The sequence below is a fragment of the Lates calcarifer genome, linkage group LG2 (assembly GCF_001640805.2).
Source record: "Lates calcarifer isolate ASB-BC8 linkage group LG2, TLL_Latcal_v3, whole genome shotgun sequence".
Classification (NCBI taxonomy): Eukaryota; Metazoa; Chordata; class Actinopteri; family Centropomidae; genus Lates; species Lates calcarifer.
In genome coordinates this window covers 26,720,482-26,742,321 of record NC_066834.1, presented here as the reverse complement: position 1 = coordinate 26,742,321, position 21,840 = coordinate 26,720,482, and the positions used below count along the sequence as shown (strand labels likewise).

The window sequence follows — 21,840 nt, the reverse complement described above, 5'->3', positions numbered from 1 at the left end:
AGAAGTCCCAGAATTTTTTAACATTGTTCACTTATTCATCTCATTATTTGTATCATTTGTTTGTTTTCTGACTGTAGGCCCGTGGTAAAAAGCGACAGAAGGGCTGGTTCCCTGCTTCTAATGTCAAAATATTAGGTTCCAACAGCGGCAAGTCCACACCAGCACCCACACCAGGTAAAACACACACTTCCACAAGTCAGGTGGAGGTCAGAGGTGAAGAGAAAGTAAGTAAGTGAGTAAAAATGACTCTCACGTACACACTCTGTCCTCTTTTCTGTCAGTCTGTCAGGTGATCGCCATATACGACTACACTGCCGCCACCAAGGACGAGATGAGCTTCTCTAAAGGTCAGCTGATCAACGTTTTAGACAAGAACGACCCTGATTGGTGGAAAGGAGAGGTCAACGGGGTCACTGGCCTGTTCCCAACCAACTACATTAAGATGACCACAGCAGATTGCGACCCCAGCCAGCAGTGTAAGTAAATCTCTCAAACATCATGACTGTACCTGAAAGGAAATATGCAACACAAAGATGATCTACTTCCTTGTTCCTACAAATCTCTCTGACTAACTAATCCTTATCCTGTTGTTGTTCATCTGTGCAACCCCCACCTACCATCACTGCTATCCTTTCATCCACCCATCTCTTCATCTGTTTATCCCTTCTTCTCACTGATTATTTCACCTTTTCCCCTGTTTTTCTCACCTCCTCCCTCCCCTCCCAATCTGTATTTCTCCTTCCCCCTCTGTCTTTCCATTCCCCTGCTTCTGTCTCTTTCTCTGTCTAGGGTGGTAGAAAGTAGACTTCCTCCTCCACCTCCTCTTCCTCTACTCCTCCTGACTTCAGAGAGAACCATTATTGCACTCTTCTCTGAAGATGCGGAGTGTCTGGACTCCCTGTCTACTAACTTCTCCCACTGAGCTAATGTTACTGAGTTTCTGTGCGTGTGCGTGTGCGTGTGTGTGTGTGTGTGTGTGTGTGTGTGTGTGTGTGTGTGTGTGCACACGCGCATGGACTTTTTTTTCCCCCTGCATTCCTAGGGTCTGACAAGTGGGAGCCTACTATATTTGTGGGGTCTGACAGGTTTGTGGAGACCAAGGTGCTGGAATCCACCAGTTTAAATTGCTGTTTGAGAGTTAAGACTTCATTTTAGGGTTAGGTTAGAGTTAGTGTCAATGACAGGTCCCCACAAAGGTGTGTTTATGTGTGTGTCTGTCTCTGTGTGTGTGTGTGTCTGTTTGTGTGTGTGTGTGTGTGTGTGTGTGTGTGTGAGAGAGAGAGAGAGAGAGAGAGAGAGAGAGAGAGAGAGGAACATAGAGAGTGATCTGGTGTATGTGTGTCAGAGAACAAAAATAATACAATAGGTCCTGTGTTACCTGTGAATGAAGCAGGACCTGAAACAAGTTTCTAACTACTCAGTGCTGATTCTGTCGTTAAAGCCTCTGTGCCTTTTGTGATTGTGAACTGATGATGCTGAATCACAGAAAAAGTGAGTGATAGTGGGTCTCTCTGTGGCTTCTCCCTCTTCTTTCTTTTCTCTTCCTTCATCTGCCTTCATAAGACACTTATTTTTCTCCATCCTTCCTTTCCTCTTATCCCATTCACTTTTCTTATTTATTATTTCTATTCTTTGTTTTATCCCATACATCCATTCTAACTCTCCCCTCTGTCTTGGGACTCAAGCTCACACAGAGCCCACTATCTATCTCAGAAATGTGGCTATGTTCAGACACGACATTACAAGTTTTACTTTCTTAGCCTTGTTCCCTACACTAACAACAATCATCGTACCAACCCTCAATCCTGTGGGTACTTTGAGAAAGAATGGAGAGTCCAAATTCCAGGCTGAGTCCATGCTCAACGGTCTTTCACTTGTCTTTAAAAATGCTTGAAACGTGGTGAAGTTTCATCTACTATATTTATAAAAGAAGAATTTTGAAAAAGGAACAAAATAAGACATAATCAACAGTGATTTTGCTCATGATTGAGTTAGACACTTGAGTGGACAACCTGCTGAAAATAAAAATGTTAGTAAGTTTAGCAGATTATTTAGCAGAGATTTAGCATAAGAATTCCCTTTATCCATTTTGCAGTGGGCCTTTGATTTATGCCTTTGAAAACCTTCAGTTTAATTAAATTTGTACACAAAATGGTACAAGCAAAAGTGTACATCTTGTCCTCTGAAAGCCATAATGGGGTCAGCTGTTAGTGCTGACAGACAGAACAGAAGTAGTTTTGAAGTGAGATGAAGCGACTCCTCACCATATGGCTAACTGTTTCAGAGCCATGAACAGACAAACATAAGCTTTGCCTCCAGGAGTGATATTGCAAACTGCTGCTGCACCTTATATTCACTGAATGCTGCTGCTGCTCTGAATGTTTTTCTTTGCGCAGAAAGTGATTGCGCGTCACACATTGAAAACATAACAATAGTCATTTCTGTCAGGATTGTGGATACATCAGCAAGTTAAAGTTCAATCTATGCAAGCTTCATTTGAGGTGCTGTGACTCCTGTGCCCAGTCTGCCCAGTACTGAGGTACACATCCAGGATGCTAACGAAAAATGATACAGTGCAGTTTGATGAAGCCTAATGCAAGACAAAAGCAAGTTGCTGCTAAAGCACTTGTCACGGTTTTCTTTCATTTTAATTCAGAAGTCACATCACTCCATTTATCACAAACCTCACTTAGATTTCGAGTGAAAAGCTTTCAAGGAAACTGTGTGAGCCACACAGTTAGGAAGCTGCATCCAGAATTCATAGCAGCAAGGGCTGATAGCACAACTGACCTGACGATATATGTATAAAACATTTGTGGTACAAGATGGTGTAACTATTTTTGAAGATGTGCCTAATATATTTTCTGATTCTGAAATAAGATATAAAAGAAAATAAAGACTGGTTTGGAATCACAAGAGTTTTATTATTGTATAATGAATATCTTTGGTCAGCTCTCGTGTGTGTGTGTGTGTGTGTGTGTGTGTGTGTGTGTGTGTGTGTGTGTGTGTGTTGTATTCAGTGTTTATATTGTCAACACAAATGCGATTAAGATGAACAGATATATGTGAACAACCTTTTCTCGGCTAGACACAGCTGTAGAGTCATTTGTCTTCATCAAAATAGGCAAAATAGACACTTCTTTTTATAAATTCAGATAATTTTTCTTCTGTACAGCTTAGTCCCAAAGGACTGCTTCTCAGACAGTCCCGATTTGTTTCTCTCCTTGTTTGGCTTTACAAAATTATGAGTTCTATCTGTAATATTGGCTGAATCGCTACCTTTGCTCTATCTGTATCTGACTTGGACACAGATGTCTGGGCTTATTTCAGTGGCAGAAATCATGGAAAACTAGAAAACAATAGTAATCTTTATCCACTCTGAACATGCGCCAGAGAGGTGAGAGAGAAAGAAAGAATCTCCCTTTCCTGTTTTGGTACAAACAGATTTGGTCTAGGTGAAGTTTTAGTCTGATGTTGGCAACGAGAAAAGATAACAGCACAGAGGGAGGAAGAGACAATCAAGACAGGGAAGACAGAGTACTATCAGCCTCTGTGACAGAGGACAGACAGACAAGTGAAATACTCAGAGAAACAGAATCTGAATCATAGCAATGACTTTACAGAGCAGATTTCACTTTTTAAACCTTTGGGATGAGAGCGACGATGAGGGTGAAGGAAGAGAGACAGAGGAAAGGGAGGGTTCAGTGAGGGAGAACCAGTCTGTGTGTGTAGGACCCTCACAATGCTAAGGCTAATGGGCACTCTGTATCAGGTAAGTGTGTATGAGTGTGTATGCTGACTGAGTGTTTCATGTTTCTCCTTTCTCTTCCCCTCTCTGAGTGTGCAGTAGTGCAGTAACAAAAGTTAAAAGCAGCCTCTGGTGGTTTTTTATTGTTTTCCCATGACAGAACCTCCAGCAGGAGGCGGTGTTGCTGTGGTGTAAGCAGAGTGGTTTTGTTGATGTTGCCGTACTGGTTGGATTTTTTTTGTTTGTTTGTTAGTTTGTTTTAGTTATTCATATACTTATTTAGTAGAAGTAATACACCCCCCTCCCTTTGTGTGCTCTTTCTCTCCTGCAGGGTGTGCAGACCTGAACAGCTTGGACACCCTGAGCCCCCAGGAGAAGAAGAGACAGGGTTACATCCATGAGCTGATACAGACTGAGGAGAGATACGTGGAAGACTTGAATATAGTGCTGGAGGTAACGAACACACACGTCCTGTTCAATAACTCATGCACCAGCCAAGTACAGTACCTTATTATTTTATGAGAATGAGACCTGTCAGGTTGTCTGCATGTTCACCTGATCACATCTCTGACAGTGTGTATGAATCTGTCTTCACTCTCTCTTCTGTTTTGTTTGTGTGTGTGTGTAGGTTTTCCATAGGCCTATGTCAGAGTCAGGCCGGGTGAATGATGCAGAGATGTCCATGATCTTTGTCAACTGGAAAGAACTGCTGGCCTGCAACACTAAACTTCTCAAGTAAATAAGACATGGACAGAGAGAATGGGATCTAGAGGGAGTCTGATGGAGTGAATAAATGTTACACAAATGCAGATATTTAAATGTTGTGTATTTGGATTCTGAGTGTACAAACATACAGAGCTGCTTGTGTTCATACATGTACACTTATGTGTGTTTGCAGGGCGCTACGCGTTCGTAAGAAGACGGGCGGGGACAACATGCCGGTGCAGATGATTGGAGATATCCTGGCCGCGGAGCTGTCCCACATGCAGCCTTACATCCGCTTCTGCTCCTGCCAGATTAACGGAGCCACGCTGCTCCAGACTCGCACCGACAACGAGCCGGACTTCAAGGACTTCCTCAAGGTAGGAGGGAGAGGAGAGTGAGGAAGGAGATTCATGCTGTGTTTTAGTAGTGTAACGTTTGACTCTCTGAAACCAGCAAATTCTCTGTGGTCATAAACATTAAAGTGGAAACAGGATCACCCTCTTAATGTGTTAGTTCATAGTGTCTTTTATTCCCATCAGAAAATCGCCACAGACTACAGGTGTAAGGGAATGCCACTGTCCAGCTTCCTGCTGAAACCCATGCAGAGGATCACGCGCTACCCACTGCACATCAAAAATGTAGGCCATCGTGCTCATGAGCGTGTCTGTGTTTGAACTCCTCATTAAGTGGTTCAAATGCTGACCTTCCTGTGTGTAACAAGAAAAAAAAGAATGTTTTGCCTTTTCATCTCTTGTTTGTGGGTGTAATTAACATGTCTGTGTATTTACTTGTGTGTGTGTGTGTGTGTTTTAGATCCTGGAGTGCACTGCAGAGGGCCATGCTGACCGAGGTCCTCTGAAAGAGGCTCTGGAGAGGGCGGAGGAACTCTGTCAACAGGTTCATCTCTTCACTGAATTACTCATTTATGATGCAACTTGTTTCTTTTTATGTAAAAGATCTGTTCTTTATATTTAAATGATGTTTCTGTACTGACCAGGTAAACGAGGGTGTAAGAGAGAAGGAGAACTCTGACAGACTGGAGTGGATTCAGAGCCACGTACAGTGTGATGGATCTGTGGAGGTATCAAGCTTAATTAACTCACAGTTACTTTCTTAGGAATTCAGTTAATACTGGCCTGATTACCTTATAAGTTAGTATAAAGAGAGAAACAACCAGCTCTAAAGAACATATGAAAGTCCTCACAATGTTTATCTCTTTCCACAGCACCTGGTCTTTAACTCTCTTACCAACTGTTTAGGCCCCAGGAAGCTGCTCCACAGCGGTAAGGTGAGTAACACTGCATTATTTCTTAAACTGTGGAAACTCAGTCAATGACTCCGCTGGGTTTTTTTTAAATGAGCACTTTTCGTCAAACTGAATAAACCTTTTAAAATCTAAAAATACTAAAGAGACAAGGAAGAGACTTTGACAACCAAGATAAGTGTCCCAGTTCATCTGATCAGTCATGACATGACAAATCACATGACACACTGAAATATTGCTATAAAAATTAGATGTTTGGCTTGAGAATAAAATGTCTTGACGATGCTGAACAATTATACAATAATACTACTATCATCACTGAGTAGGTGGGGAGGGGAAAGCATTTACAAAAGTAAACTGTTCTCATGTTATTGTTAACATTTTGTAAGTATCATTGAATTACTGTTGATGAAATTATACATTTGTGTGATGTATTTCACTTGTCTCTTTCTAGATGTACAAGGTGAAGAGCAACAAAGAGCTGTGGGCCTTCCTCTTTAACGACTTCCTGCTTTTGACACATGCAGCAAAACAGTTCACCTCTTCTGGACCTGATAAACTGTTCAGCAACAAGAACAATGTACAGCTCAAGATGTACAAACCGGTAAGAAACACTATGACTGAGTGGAATTGTCTTCCTTTGAGGCGCATGAGATCGCATATTTTCTTTATTCATATTTTTAGAACTCTGCACTGACCTTTGACCCTCTAGCGGTCATACTCTAAAGATGTCAAAATACATTTAATACCTTTCATTGAACTCCTTCAAAGTTTCAACTACATATATGAATCTGTTTTCCATATAATTTGTCAGTTTGATCATTGTGTTTATGTATTTTCATGTCTTTTGTTTCCTGTAGCCTGTGCTGTTAAATGAAGTTCTGGTGAAGCTGCCAGATCCCTCCAGCGACGAGCCTGTTTTCCACATCTCACACATTGATAGGGTCTACATACTCAGGACTGACAACATCAATGAACGGTAGCAGCGCACACATTCTTACACACACACACAGGCATATTTAGCGCGTTTGGTGGCCTGTGTAATCACCCTGTGTTTGTGTTTTTAGGACTGCGTGGGTTCAGAAGATCAAGGCTGCGTCTGAAGAATTTATTGAGACAGAAAAGAAAAAAAGGGAAAAGGCCTATCAAGGTTTGTCCTGATGCTCGCACAGCCGAACTGATGCCAACACATGTGATGATATCTTGGATTAATTCATCTGTATGTGTGTGTGTGTGTGTTTGCAGCTCGATCTGTGAAGGCTAGTGGAATCGGAAGACTCCTTGTCACCATCTTAGAGGCCACAGAGCTCAAGGCGAAAAAACCCAATGGTGAGCATGAAGACACTCATGTTACACAATGTCCTTGCAGTTCAGTGGACTTAAAAAGACACCATAAACGTTAACCCCGCTGCATTCACCGCTGCCTAATGAAGCCTAAACAAAGACACATCTAAATGTAGTGTTCTCCTTTTTTCCTCAGTTCACTTTCAGTCAGTGGCCTCTTTGTGTCTTTTATGCCACAGTTATTCTTTTTTTCTATAATGCAGTATTATACCTTATATTTTGTTTCACTTTATGCAACAAACATAATTCTTCTATATTTCCGCCTCATCTTCCTTCTCTCCTCCAGGTAAAAGTAACCCTTACTGTGAAGTGACCATGGGAGCTCAGATGTTCACGTCCAGAACGCTCAACGACACCCTGAACCCCAAGTGGAACTTCAACTGTCAGTTTCACATCAAAGACCTCTACCAGGACGTCCTCTGCATCACCATCTTTGAAAGAGACCAGTTCTCACCTGACGGTCAGTTACCTGCTGGTTCTAATTTTCTTCTCTCACTCTCTCTTCGCTCACACGCCCTCGATAACTCCCACTGATTTCTCTGTAAACCTGCACAATTGGACATGAAAAATCTAACTGTCAAATGAACTAGTTGAACAGTGGAGTTGTTAAGATAGAGGTCAGAAAGATCTAAATTTGAAAAACTTTTTCATAAAAAATCCAGTTCCTCCAAACAAATGTGACCCTTTATATTTTCCTCTCCTAAATCAGACTTCCTGGGTCGGACAGAGGTTCCCGTAGCGACCATAAAGAAAGAGTTGGAGAACAAGGGACCGGTGACACGACGCCTTCTGCTGCACGAGGTTCCTACAGGGGAGGTGTGGGTCCGCCTCGACCTGCAGCTCTTTGGCAACAAATAGACACGTAGGATGAACTGAAATAGGAAATTGCATCTTCTACCAAGACAGCAAAATAAGGACAACTAACTAACCAAATAAGAAAAGCTGCTTTTTGTCACATAAACAAACTAGGATGGCTCCCCCCACCTAAGAAGATTCCCATATCAAACAGGACACCCGTGAACTGCGTTTCACACATCAGGCCTTAATAATTTAATATTAACCAGCACTAATAATACCTCTTCTTATCTTCTTATGTCATCTGAATCCTCCAGCAGGAATGACAGCTCTTTTTCTGCCTCATGATGAAATCAGATGGAAAGGGAAGCTCTGTGAGTGCAGGAGTAGAACAACAGCTTCAGAGGCCTCTTAAACAGTGGAGACACAATGTATCATGATGCTGAATCTGGGTCCTCAGCTTTAATCATTTCTAACATTTAGAGGAAGTTAGAACTACTAATAAAGCAATAAAACTATAAAGGTTATTCTCTGCTCTCCTCTAGACCCTCACAGCTCTGTCTCAGTCGGGTTTTAAGTATTCACTCGCTGACACACACTTTGCCAAGTCTGGTCAACCAAGACCATTTAGTTGAAGTAACTAGTCTTTTCTCTTAACTTAACAAAATACTGTGTATATATATGTTGAAGATATTTTTTTTTTCTGAGAAGGTCGTGACTGATGGCTTACAAGAGACTCCGTTGACCTGCTCTATCATCACTGATCATAAACTGTCTGGTCTCAGTGACATCACAAACAGTAGATATCAAGACGTCGGGCAGCAACGTGAAATACATTGGACAACCTGGATGAGACGTTGTTGTCAGTAGCTCTGGTCTGGAGTCAGTTTACTGCTGTAGATGGAAGATTTGTTGATACAAGGATACAAGGATACTCAGGATCCATTGTTCTGGGTTGAGTTACTGTAACAATACTGAACACTTATTTTGTTTATCTGGTGTGTATGCATGCATGTGTGTGTGTGTGTGTGTGTGTTGGATTGTAGAAGTGTAGAGATGCTTAACAAACAGTTATGATACAGAAATACAGATATCTTCAGCTGAGGGCTCTTGAGATGCTGCAACTTTTGGAGTTGACTTATAACATCTGGCCTTAACACAAGCCATCTTTTAACTCTTTTAAAGTCAGTTTCTAAAATCCTTTTGGTTTCACTGGCTTGATGATGATGGTGATCTTAGGATAAGTGTTTAAGTGTAAGTGTTTTCTCTGCTTTTTCTACAGCCAAGGCCAAGTAATATCTCAAAGCAGGAGTGCAAAATAATCAAGTAAAAAAATGATGGAGGTAAAAAAGCTGCGTCAATGAATGTTTCCTTATACACCTTGAACTCCCTCTCCAGCTGTGTCTGCTCTCCCTGTCTTCCCTTAAGGTGTAGAGGGTTTTGAGGCAACACAGATTGGCAGGCTGTCAGCAATAACAAACAGTATTTGCTTTTGTGTATTTTTGTTCTTTACATTTTTAACCTGATACATTTAAGTATCATTCTCTAGTCGCCGCCTCACTCACAGCCATACTGCCCATCTCTGCTGCCTCAAAAAGCTGCGCTTTATAAACATCCGCCATTGAAACTTTACAAGGACATCTTGTGTAAAAGCTGTATATTTATGTTGTAGGGTCACTTTTTGCTGTCTTCTGTCTTGTTTTTACTCTTTTGTCCTTTTGCATCCAGTTTCTTTTCTAACTCCGAGCGCCTGCCGGTGCTCTGAATATTAACAAAAAAGTGTTGTATTTATTTCTTAATTTATGCGTGTGAGACTATCCAAAGGTTTGGAGCGGCTTCGCTCTCTTTGTCATCTTGGATAATCAGCTGATATCCACTGGGTTTGTTTTGAACATGTGTGATGACAAATATTAAAAATGTCAATACTGTTTTGAAAAGCAATATAACATCATAGATGAGTCTGCTTTCTTTGAGTTTTACTGTAAGTAGACTAGGTCACTAGTCATTTTGTTAGCCCCGCTGTTTTGTGCTCTTTTGCTCCTTCTCATTTGTCTTATTCAATCAACAGATCTGTTTTTTAGACTTGGATTAATTTCGCTTTTGCTTTTTTTTTCCCCCTTTTTTTTGGGGAAATTGTGGAAAATGTGCAAAGAGACTGGACTACCTTCCTTGTCTGTGTAGGGGTGTTAAAGTTTGTCTTTTGTTTTGCTCTTTATTTTCCACAGCCTTCTGCATTGACTGCTGCAGTGCTAACTGAGTTCATGGCCTCTCTAACTGTTCACAGCTGATCAGCCTGGAGTCTGTAACCTGCTGTTTGTACTCTCTTTGGCCTCTACGTGGCACTCTCTGATTCAGGGTTTCTTAAGTCAAATTAAAGACATTAAAAATTAACAAACTGTCAAATTATTGGCTGTCTAACGAAAAGAACACTTTAACCTCAACCTCTTGCAGCAGCACATAATGGTAGACAGCTGATGGACTTAAGCTTCAGACTTAAACTCAAAAGCAGCTTCATGTCATTTCTTTCAAAAACCATTTATCTGTTCGACTACTTCACAGCCTTTGTACATAATTACAACACCATCCCACAATTATCAGTATATTTTATGTGGAGTAAATGCACAGTAAACCATGATACAGTTATTTTTAAAAGCTGCCTGTTAGATGTTATTTGATATATTTGATAATATCGTTATTATCTTGTAAAATATATTGCATATTTAGTTAAATGTATCATAAAACAGATCCAGCTTCAAAAAATTCAGGCAAATTAAATCTTGAAATAAGTAAAAGATATTTCACTTTGGGGTTTGATTTTATTTTTCACTGGTTTCTGTTGGTGTCCAGTCAGAGTCAGTGGAGTTTAGTATGGAGTTGTCAGTGCGCACCAATAGACCTCATTAAGTCCTTCTTCACCCTCCACTGACTCTGGGACCACAGAAGCAACAGTCATTACGTAACCACACTGAGTGGCTGGGCGAGGGGCCGACAGCAACGCACACAGCTGCGTAACTGAGTCGACAAAGTCAGCTGAACTCAACCTTCTGCGGCTGAGTACGACAGTGGTAGTAATGGATTCAGTACAGAGGGGATGTGGTGACATGAATGATGATAACTGATGGTAACTAATTCTTTTTGATTGAAAACAAATGTGTCACAGACCACCGAGGGCTTTCTCTCGATCATGGTGGGACAATGACTGCACTGCAATGACTTTAAACTATAGTTGTGAATGATGCTGTGTATATGACAGTCAGTGCAGCCTGAACCATAAAATACAACTTCTTTAGTTTTTTTATTGTTTTGTTTTAGAGCCAACAATTTTTTTTTTTTTTTTTTTTTTTTTAAAGGTAACCAGAATTACTGCATCGTGGTTGTATGCCTCTACCAGCCCAACTGCACTTAATTAGTGTGTGAATTCTTGAGTTATGGCCAAAAACGTGTTTTGTGCGGTTACAGTGAACTTGACCTTTGACCTCTGACCACCAAAATCTAATCAGTTCATCTTTGAGTACAAGTGAACGTATATGCCAAATTTGAAGGGATTCCTTCGAGGCGTCCCTGAGATATCGTGTTCACAAGAATGGGACAGAAATGGGTAGATGGACGGACAACCTGGAGACATCATGCTTCTAGCAGTGGATGTCACCAGCGTGGAGGCATAAAAAAAAGAAAGAAAAATACATTATATTGCTAGTAAGTAGAAAGTTATAATTAGAAATCTGGAAGGTGATGAGTATGGGCATACAACTTAAAGAAAAATTCCTGTTGCGATGCCTGTGTTATTTTCATGTAGCCTATGTAAAGGTCACATACTGTGTGTTTATTCTAAAATTACAGCAAAAGTGAATGAGAGAAAAGATATTACTATTTCATATTTTAAATTGGCAGATGTGAAGGACCCAACCTGAGATCATATTTTGAAGTTTTGGTATTGCAACAGCAAGAACTAGCAAAGTTACCAGTCTTCTCTGTGAACTTAAAGCTGCTATAATCAATATTGTGTAATTATCAATGGATAACATGGCTTATTGTATTTGAAAGGCAGTAATTTGCAGGGAATTATCAGTTCTCCTCCACCAGCTCTCTGGAGCTTTTTAGCATCTTTCAGCTCTTTGTTTTGTTTTTGTTGTGGGAAACTTTACTGTTTTGGTTCAGTCTTCAGTCATTTTCAGGCAAAAAGCTCTTGTCAACCCACTGTGCACTACTTACCTGGTGAAGTTAGTGAAGCATTTAGCAGTTTCTTTTTTTTTCTTTTACCTTACTGATAAGATTGAGTTGCAGTTTGTGTCTCTCTTTGAATATTTTATTCATGTATTATTTATAGTGTCCATATAAAAATAAATCATCATCCTATAGGATTTTTTCCACGTAAAGATACAGAAGTGCAGAAGCAGCAGACAGAAATACAGAGGGATGAGGCAAAGGGAGAGAAACAGGTAGAGAGAGCAAGAGAGTGAGATAGTGTATAAAAGTGCAGTAAAGCAGAAGAAGAGAGCAGAGGCAGAAGGAGAAAAACAGACAGAGAGAGAACAAACACATATGAAGACACAGAAAGAGAGTATAGAGCGAGAGAGAGAGAGAGTGACATGTGCATGGAGGATGAGTCTGAGAGGCCCTCAGTTCTACTTGACTCAGTCATGGGAATGATTTGATTATCACCACATGAACAGCTGTCTTATGTAACACACACACACACACACAAAGAAATAAGTCAGAAATAATGAGGGGTCTGTGTTCTGGCCAAAAACCTACACTGAGTGAAGGTGGCCTGTAGCAGCAGAGAGACAAGAGAGTAAAAGAGAGTCCACATCAAAGAAAAGACTGAATCAGTATAAAATGTGAACAAGGCAAATTCAAAAATATTGTAAATACTCCTATATATATTCACTTAGAAGTTTACAATGTTGCTATTCAGGATATAAAAATAAAACACCTCTTATTAGCACTACCCACTGAATTATAACTGGGGTGAATGTTGTCCAGGTCCTCTACCACTAAGTATAATATTAAGCTATAATTAATTATTTATGTTAACAACATGACTCATTGTATATGAAAGGTGTTGCTGTAGTGATATTATCACCTAACCCAGTGGTTCCTCTCAGCTCTACACAGCTCTCTACCATCTCTCAGCTTTTGTTTTTGGTTTTCCAACCTGTAACTTTACTGGTTTAGTTTCCTCTCATCAGTATTGTTTTGTACATACCTGTTTTCAGGGAATTAAGGTTTTAAAACCCACTGTATACTACCTGCTCAGTGCCAAACAGCAGACAGACAAAGCCAGTGACGTAGTAGAGCAGAGACTGATATTTTTCTGTTCAGTTCATGTGATGGGCATTTTTGAGATTTCATATTAAAAGTCTTTTCTGTGTATTAGAATACAGTGTAACGCTGACTGCTGAAGTGTAGTGGAGTAGAACTACAAGTACTGAAGTAAAGCACAGGTTGTACTTAAAGCCTGGTTATGTTCTATGATTTTCTTACCATCAACAACCTCCACTGAAGACCAAAGCCACTAATGAATGAATTACTACCAATGCAGTCAAAGCCTAATATATCTTATTCCTATATGCTTTATTCCTCTGTGCTGTAGAGCTCCATTGTTCCAAAATAATAAAAAATACATCAGTGAACTGCACTGTTTCACTGTGACGTGTTCCTTGTCATGAAAATGGCCACTGTAGTTTATTTTGATTATTTAAGTGTATTAATGTGCAGCTGAAAATAGTCTCCAACAAACACTGTCTTTACTGATGTTTGTTTATTTCCACAGAGAACTGAACCAAAGCAGAATACATGAAGCAGAGAATGCTGGGGAGCATGTTTAAATCTATCAATAAATATTAATAAATTCATATTAATTAGAAGCTGACCGGCCTGTGCTGACCTGAAGGTTCACCCCTCGGTCATGTCCAATGAAGTGAGATAGCAGTAGAGACTGATAAAAGACTGAACTGGTCTGCAGGTCCAGTGTTTCCACCCAGCATCTGGAAAGTCACAACTCCTGTCCCTTGTTATTTCAGAGATGACTGACAACAATTCCTCCCAGAACACACTGTACAAAGTTAAGACTGTTAATATTTTATCACACTGAGCAGGAGGTGCAGAAATAGATGCATTATGGATGGTAAGTGGTACGTATGTAGTGTGTTCTGTATGTAGAGCAAGGCTTAGATGTGTGGGTGTGTTTTTATTTATCAGTAATGATGATGATGAGGTGATAATGGTTGGATTTTTCCTTAACAGATTGTTTGTTTTTATTGCCTTCACTGTCATCTATGTTATATTCTTCTCAAACAACATGGAAGAAGGATGGAGTTTATTAATTAATGTTGGTTATTGTTCCCTGTAACTGGTTCAATTTATTTTTAGCCACATTAACGTCAGTCTTTTAATTGGTCGTCCAGACTGAACTATCTCAGCAAATAATGTTTGGACTTTTCAACAGAAATTCCTGGTCAACAGATGATCGACTTAGGTGATCCCCTCATTTGTCCTGTTGTGCCTTATGATGGCAATGGCAATATTAATAGATATTTTTTTTAAACTATTGGATGGATTGGACTCAGTTACCAGGATGGTGCAGTCAAATACAGTCTAATACAACAGCTTATGTATGTATGGGGACGGACAAAAATACTAGAGATATCTACAATGTGATGGAGACAGACAGTAACACTGGTGAAGATGATGAGGGTGAAGAGAGCACAAGGCTGTTTTTTGAAGGGATGAGGAGAGGACAGAAGAGTCAAAGGGAAAGAAGTGAGAGGAAATGCTGAAGAGTATTTTCCAGATGACCTGGGACTATGTCTTATTCATCTCTCTCATGTCCTACGTTAACCCTCTGACAGTGTCGAGGCTTTTCTGCCTTTATTTCATGCCCCGGGTGCAATAAAGACCATAAACAACCATGAAGGAATTACTGTAATGTTCTCTCTCCACTCAATGTGCAGCTAAAAATGTGCTGAGATTTCAGACTGCGTGATATTAAATGTTGTGTAAACAGTTCATTTCCAACTACTCTTATAAGCTCTACAGGGGCATGTGTTTAGTTGTTGATTCAGTGTTTTGTAAATGAATTAGAATGAATATAAGGGGAGGGGAGATGGGTCCACTGACACTGCAGATGGGCTCAGTTTATTTCTACACTCCTGAACACCTGGTGAAGTAAAACAAGGGCAAGCAAACGTTATGTTCAAAGCTGTTAGGGCTAAAAGCAGTGATATTCTACCTGAAAGCAAGGTTTTAGCAAAAACATGCATGCATGGTGTTTTTCATATACCTGTTGAGAGCTGCTGCTCTGGATAACTGTCAGCCTGCGACCAGAGGCAGGAGTGTTTTTACAGGCTTTTCCTGTTGCATAACATCAGCACAAAAATAATCTGCCAAGATGACAGGTTAGCTGATAAAATTTTCATAAACTTTATCTGATATAAAGTTATTTTTAGAAAATTGTTGATTTAGCTCTAAAACCTCATTCCCATATTCCCATAAAAGTCAGTCAAGCGCAAAAACACGCTAACATACGCACATGCAGCACACAGTACCAACACGCAAACAGTAACAATGATGACACAATCACTCAGCTGTGTGTGTGTGAAAAAACTCTCTGATTTATTGCCATTTGTAGTCACCTCCATCTATAAAAGGTTTGTAATCTGCACATTTCAGATTTTATTCCAGTTTTTTTTTTTTTTTTATTGTTTGTTGGGTGTGAAGCACTTTTAAGATATGTCACATGTAAAATCTAAAACATGTACATGTAATAAATGGACACAGGTGGTAATTTACTTCATCATTGAAATTTTTTTTCATGTGAATCGTATAAAAAAAAATCATGTTTTTCTTTCTTGTGTATATAGCATTCTGTTTGTTTTCCTGTCAATGTCCCTCCCTCTCTCCCTTTTCCTTCTCTCCACCCTCTGCTGAACGTTCTGCATGAAAGACACAGAGAGAAACTAGGAAGACAGAGGCAGACAATCTGCATTTACAACCACTGCATTTATATGTGAGTGACTATCTGTGAGTGCGTGTGTGTCTGTGTGTGTGTGAGAGGGAGAGAGAGAGAAAGAGAGGGATGCGGACGTTTGCCAGAGATAGAGGGGAGAGATTTAGTCGACCTGTCGTGGTCTCTCATGTCACACCTCTGCCCTCAGGACATGACCTCTGTCTCTCCGTCTGGAAAATAAGCTGGAAAAGCTAAAATGGAAAATACGAAAACTCCACACTGGAAAACAGTCGGAGCAACATCCCTCCTGCTGCTGCTGCCTCAAAGAAAGAGGAAAAACTGAAGGGGGGAAAAGAAAGAATGACTGAGAATTTTAGTTTGGATCTGCATAAGAAGGTGAAGAAGAGACGGAGACATTGGCCTATCTGACAACTGGGGGAGGACACGGGAGATTTATACATATAATTATACTGTTGCTGTGTTTTTGTTTTTTTTTTCCTTGACAGGAAGGCAAAGAGCAGAGAGGAGATAATAGGGGAGGAGGAGAGGAGAAGAGAGGAAGGGAGGAGAGAGTAGAGAACAGAGAGAGGGTAGAGGAGTGTAGAGCAGAGAGGAGCAGGGCAGAGAGGAGCAGAGCAGAGAAGAGGAAAGAGAGGAGGAGGAGGAGGAGGAGGAAGGTGAGGGAAGAAGAGCTGAGAGGAGGAGAGGAGGAGGAAGAGGAGTAAATACACTCCAGATGGGACCTTGGCATTAACAAAATGTGAGTATACACATTATATTTGCATGTGGTGAGAAGTGAACACGCTGCTGCTGCTGACATCACTGTTGTCCTCTATTTATGATCATGATGTTGTATGTTATAGATGATAGTATGTTGTAGGGAGTCTCCACTCTGTCTTCGCTCTACTACTGTCTCTCCTCCACACATCGCTCTCTCTCCCTCTCAACTATCTTTACTTCCTCTTGCTCTAATTCTCTCTGTCTCTCAGTCTATTTTTCTTCTGAGTTCATATTTTTCCTGTCTTTCTCTCTGCAGGTCATGTTAGACAGTAACAGTGCAGCAGGGGAAGGAAAGGCCAGTGTCACATTGCATTAGTGTTACATGCACACGCACACAGAGGGAGAAATACGCTTAGTGTGATGAGCACATGCTGAGGTTGTTTGTGAGGACTGCCTGTGTATCTCCTGTGCGTGTGAGTGAGTGTGTGTGTGCAGGCGTACAGTGTGAGCTAAGCTGAATCAGGAGAAGGAACCATATAGTCTCCTTAACCATGTGGAGAAAGACAAAGAGCTATTGTGCCACATGAGAATTTGGCCAGACTGCACAGACACAGAGAGAAAGAGGAAGAACAGTGTCTGCAGAAAAACAAATTAGGAGGAAAAAGTATCTTGCACTTATACTGTTGGCATGTTGCATCTAGACTTTGGTCAACAACAACAACAAACCCTTGGATTGTGCTGCACAGAGTGATAGAATATGCACCAAAAAAAAAAAAAAAAAAAAAAAAAAAGATACTTGCGCGCCAACTTGTCTCTCTTTTCTAGATTTTTTCAAAACTCTGTCTGAATTTCCCCTGATGCAATAAACCTGATGCATTCAGTGCTTTGTGTAATTTAAGCCACGTTAAAAAAAAACAAAACAGTTTGACATTTTAACAAATGCACTCACTTGCTTTCTTGCTAAGAGTGAAATGAGAAGATTGATACGGCACATGTGTACAATAAATATGAAGCAGCTACAGCCTGCAGCTAGTCAGCTTAGGTTAGCATAACAGGAAACAGAGAGAAATGGTTAGCATGACTCTGGGATAGATAGATAGATAGATAGATAGATAGATAGATAGATAGATAGATAGATAGATAGATAGATATAAACTGTGAGAAAGATCTTCTCATGCATGCTCATGTCATCAGTGTAAACAGCTCCTGTTGTCTAGACAGAGTGTGATTGGCTGTAATGAGCTGGCAGCAGTCCAAGCATCTCATGCTAATGTCATTACATAACTGTGATGTTCAGCTGCCTGATAGTAAATTATGGCGTGAAACTGATGGAAATCTGACACGAGTTCTCTGCTTTTATGTGTTTGCAAAGGTTGTATAGACGCAGTTACATCATGAGACAACAGGATGGAAGTAGTTTTTATTTCGACTCGTGAAAAGCAACATGAAAAACCAGGCTGTTAATATACTGAATTGTAAATTGTTTGTGATGGCACAATGACGTGCTTTTTGCTGTTACAAATAGTAACCCAAATTGTCAAGTCCAAACAACAGAAAGAGGGAGTAAGTGGGAGAGCGGGAGTGAGAAGGGCAGTCACGTCCTGCAGTATTTACACACAACATCACAAAATGACCCTGACAGTCAGTGAATTTAAGTGCTTGGAGGTTGCGTTGTGTTTGGTTGTGTTATGTTGCACTGCAATGTCATGTGAGTTGTTGTTCCCTCTTGCACTTGCTGTGTTGATGCATCGCCTTTTGACTGTTTTGTTAGTTTTGTAACATGATTACAGGCCTGAGGTTTTCTGTTTTTAATGCTAATTAACATGTAAGGATGTTTTTAAAAAACACTTCTTTGGGCACACGCTTTCTAAAACAGATAAAATGCTGATTTCTCTTCAGTGTGTGATCTCAGCTTTTACCAACAGGTCAAGAGCGGTGCACCTCCTGTTATAGAGTTTTTACAGCTGAAAGCATCCTCAAAAATTAGGTCAGTTTTCTGTGAGAGTGTCATCCATTTTTTATTTCTTGAAGTCTAAACTTCTGCCATGTCTTTACAGTTTTGGCATGAGAGTACAACATATAGGTTGTCACATCTTTATGTATATAAAACCTTAAGACTTCATTCATTCATTTTTAAAGGTGGCGTTTTCATGGTAAAATTTATTTAGAGCTGTTTGTCATGATGTCTGGTCTGTCTTCATGAAGTAATTAGGCCTGTTTCCAGTCATTAATAAAAGGTTTAATGGGGAAAAAGCTCATAAACAGTCAGTGAGAACACATTCCCATGTAATGAAATGCGTTCAGAGGTGTCAGCTGGGGAAATCATGCCACGTTCATGAAATTAAAACAGTTCTACAAAACCCGCTCCACTCTGCGTCTGTACTTTCATAACAGGATTAACACAATCAAGCGTCACTCACATCTACAGAGCTTAATTTTATTTGGAGGAAGAGATTGAAAAGCTTTAGACGAGGGCATTATGAAATGTTAGTGAAGAATGCCAGTAATACAAGTCTTGCCGAGGGGCTTCACAAATTTTCTGTGTAATTAGAGGGTCATGCTTCAAGCAGTGTCACTCACAGTGTATGTGCAGATATTGCTTAACTCAAGTGTTATAATTTTGCAGATAAAAAGAATAAAAGTAACTTAGGACACAGATTTTTATTTATCTTTGAAAATGCTCTAAATGTTTGTAGGATATCAGCACTGATGAACCCAAATAATTGATGATAAAATAAACCCTCTTGCTCTGGCAGCTCTTATCTGACACTATTACACAACACTGTAACTACTATGAGTGATAGTTGTTAATCAGCATTACCCTCTGACAGAGGACAGAGCTTTTAATAGCTGGATGAGATGGGTTTATTTCTGGAGCAGCGTAACTCAGTCAGTCAAACCACATTATGCACTGAGCATTAGATATATGTCAGAATAAACACACAAAGTCCCAGTGGTTCAAAATATTACAATATTTTTAATATATTTATGCATTTTACAATATTGTTATAACAATGTACTGTCAGTTACTTGCTATTATGACAGTTTGTCTATAGACTGTGAGCAGTTAAAGCAAAGACTTTTTACTTTTTTAAATTTGTATATGTTCTGACAGGTCTGAAGAGGTAACATTGCCTGGTATTAACAAATAAAAATAAAAGTCACAATTTAAGTAGCAGAAATCTATTTTCTTCTGACCTTTGACCTTTTCTCGTAACCCCTCTGGTTTATTGTGTGTGGGGGGTCCTGAACCACTTATTGCTGTTTGTTTTATCATCACTTTTAAGATCACAGCTGAACATTGATCCAAACTCCTATAAACATGATCGGTTTTAAATACTTGTATCTTTTATGTTGGAGCATGAAGCATCTCTCAGACAAGTGTTAGTTTAAAACCTGATCAGATGTTTTCCTTCAGTCCCTTATTAGACTGTGGAGCCTTTTGGGCTGAGCAGATCAGGTTAGAGAGAAGTTAAGAAGAAGTTAAGTACCAAGAGCAGACACAGTGGAGTCTTCCCTCTTTCCTTGCTCCCTCACAATCCTCCCCTCATTTCAGAGGATGAAGGATCCTCCTGGATCTTCTCCAGAATTTCAGCTCTGTTAGTTTAATTAGTCTGCAAGTCCAAGTGACATGTGCTCTATAGCCTCTTCCCCTCTGGCATCTCCCTCAATCTCTCCCCACCATCTGACAACATGGACACTAAAATACACTGCATTCATGAATAAAAACCATCAAGTAATAAACATGCTCTCACACACTGAGAGTATAATTCTGAGTGTTTACGGGGGGAGTTCCAGTAGAAGTAACAGTCTGAGTGTGGGTCTACATGTCTAGACACAATGCTGTGTAGAACTATTTGTCTCTGTCTCTACTCTGCATTTAAACTAGCTCAGGCAATAAATGCTGAGGTATGTGTTGATGTTGTGTATTTGCCTGAGCCAAAAAAAACATAAAACAAATAACTGTCGGTGTTTAAGTGTGATTTTTTTAAAGCCCATGAGGGACATTTATACTCTCTGGCATTTGAAAGTGGTTAAAAACAACAGGACAAGAGACTAAAGCCCTTAAAAAGTGCTGTTGCACTGTCAGAGCCTCCAGGAAGACTTTCTCCTTGGCCTCTCCTTGGTCCACTCCAGCAGCAACATCATGTCTGTATAATGCCTCTGTGTATGTACATGTATGTGTGTGTGTGTGTGTGTGTGTGTGTGTGTGTTCACCACCAAGGTCACCTACATCTTGATCAGTATGATTATATTTAGTAGTATATTGTAGAGTTGTCTGATGGTCATTTGTTGCCACCTAGTGGATACAGTTAGAAACTTTAAGTTCTCAAACTTTATTTGTTTCACAGGAATTTCTGTTCAACAAATAAAGCAAATTCAGTTAAATAGGTCCCTTTGGCAACAAATAATACATGAGCAAGCAAATGACTATTTATAACAAGTAAAATGATTTGCATGAGTGTCCAATCTAACTGAGAGTGAATGAGGAAACCCAGCATCTGAGGAGAACCCACACTGCCTCAGTAAGACAACAACACACTGATGTCAGGGCAACAACTGAAAACAATGATTGAAGTGAATGCAACTTATATTTGTGAATATGTGTGGTTTAAATATTGGTTTATGGTATTTGACTGAGGGGTAAGACCTGCTCAGATTCATCTGAGGTGTAAATACCTTGCGGCTGTAATTCTTATCTGTGCAGGCTAACTGCTCAGACATGTTTATAGAGAGGGGAGAAAGTGAGGAGCGACGTGTAGACTGAGGGGTAAAGCATAAAACTTTCCAAAGTGCTCTATAATTAACTCATATTGTCTTCACACAGGACATGTTTCATTTATGGATAAATGGAAATGATTGGTGGTAAACTTTTTGTATGTCTTACAATTGTAGGGTATCATTTTCATGAGCATGTTTGTTTCCCTTGGATAACACTGACTGATTCCCAAATCACAAGGCTTCACAACCTCTACAGAGCAACAGGATTACTCATTAAAAGGGCATACTTTTCAATGTTTTAGTCTATAATTTCAGAAATCAATAATGACTTTGGCAAAATTGTAGGCACAAAAACAAAACAATACCAACCATAATGACAGGCTAACTCAATCTTAACACTAATCTGCGTGTTTTTATGTTGTTCTGGTGTAAATTTTTTCTGTTCTGGGTGAGAATCTACAGCTTAAAGACTGTGTCTCTGCTTCTTCCCCTTCACCCTCCTCTGCCCTTTTCTTTCTTTCTATCCTGCTCTTATCTCTCACTGTTGTCCTCCCACCTCCTACCCTCAAACCTACAATCTAGGGGAGTCGT

General features: G+C 40.0%; 1 protein-coding gene across 3 annotated transcripts in view; it reads left to right on the top strand.

The window, feature by feature from the left end:
• itsn2b (intersectin 2b) overlaps window positions 1-10,251 on the top strand; it is a 31,635-nt gene extending 21,384 nt beyond the window's left edge. For all 3 annotated transcript variants that reach the window (XM_018666870.2, XM_051077654.1, XM_051077660.1), the window contains exons 26-40: window positions 78-174; window positions 282-476; window positions 4,080-4,201; window positions 4,377-4,483; window positions 4,647-4,830; window positions 4,993-5,091; window positions 5,267-5,350; window positions 5,451-5,534; window positions 5,679-5,741; window positions 6,172-6,321; window positions 6,578-6,696; window positions 6,785-6,867; window positions 6,963-7,046; window positions 7,348-7,521; window positions 7,771-10,251. In XM_018666870.2, the coding sequence (XP_018522386.1) occupies window positions 78-174; window positions 282-476; window positions 4,080-4,201; window positions 4,377-4,483; window positions 4,647-4,830; window positions 4,993-5,091; window positions 5,267-5,350; window positions 5,451-5,534; window positions 5,679-5,741; window positions 6,172-6,321; window positions 6,578-6,696; window positions 6,785-6,867; window positions 6,963-7,046; window positions 7,348-7,521; window positions 7,771-7,919 (1,794 nt within the window). In that variant the 3' untranslated portion in view covers window positions 7,920-10,251. The remainder of the gene's footprint in view (window positions 1-77; window positions 175-281; window positions 477-4,079; window positions 4,202-4,376; window positions 4,484-4,646; window positions 4,831-4,992; window positions 5,092-5,266; window positions 5,351-5,450; window positions 5,535-5,678; window positions 5,742-6,171; window positions 6,322-6,577; window positions 6,697-6,784; window positions 6,868-6,962; window positions 7,047-7,347; window positions 7,522-7,770) is intronic.
• The last annotated feature ends 11,589 nt before the right edge of the window (window positions 10,252-21,840 follow it).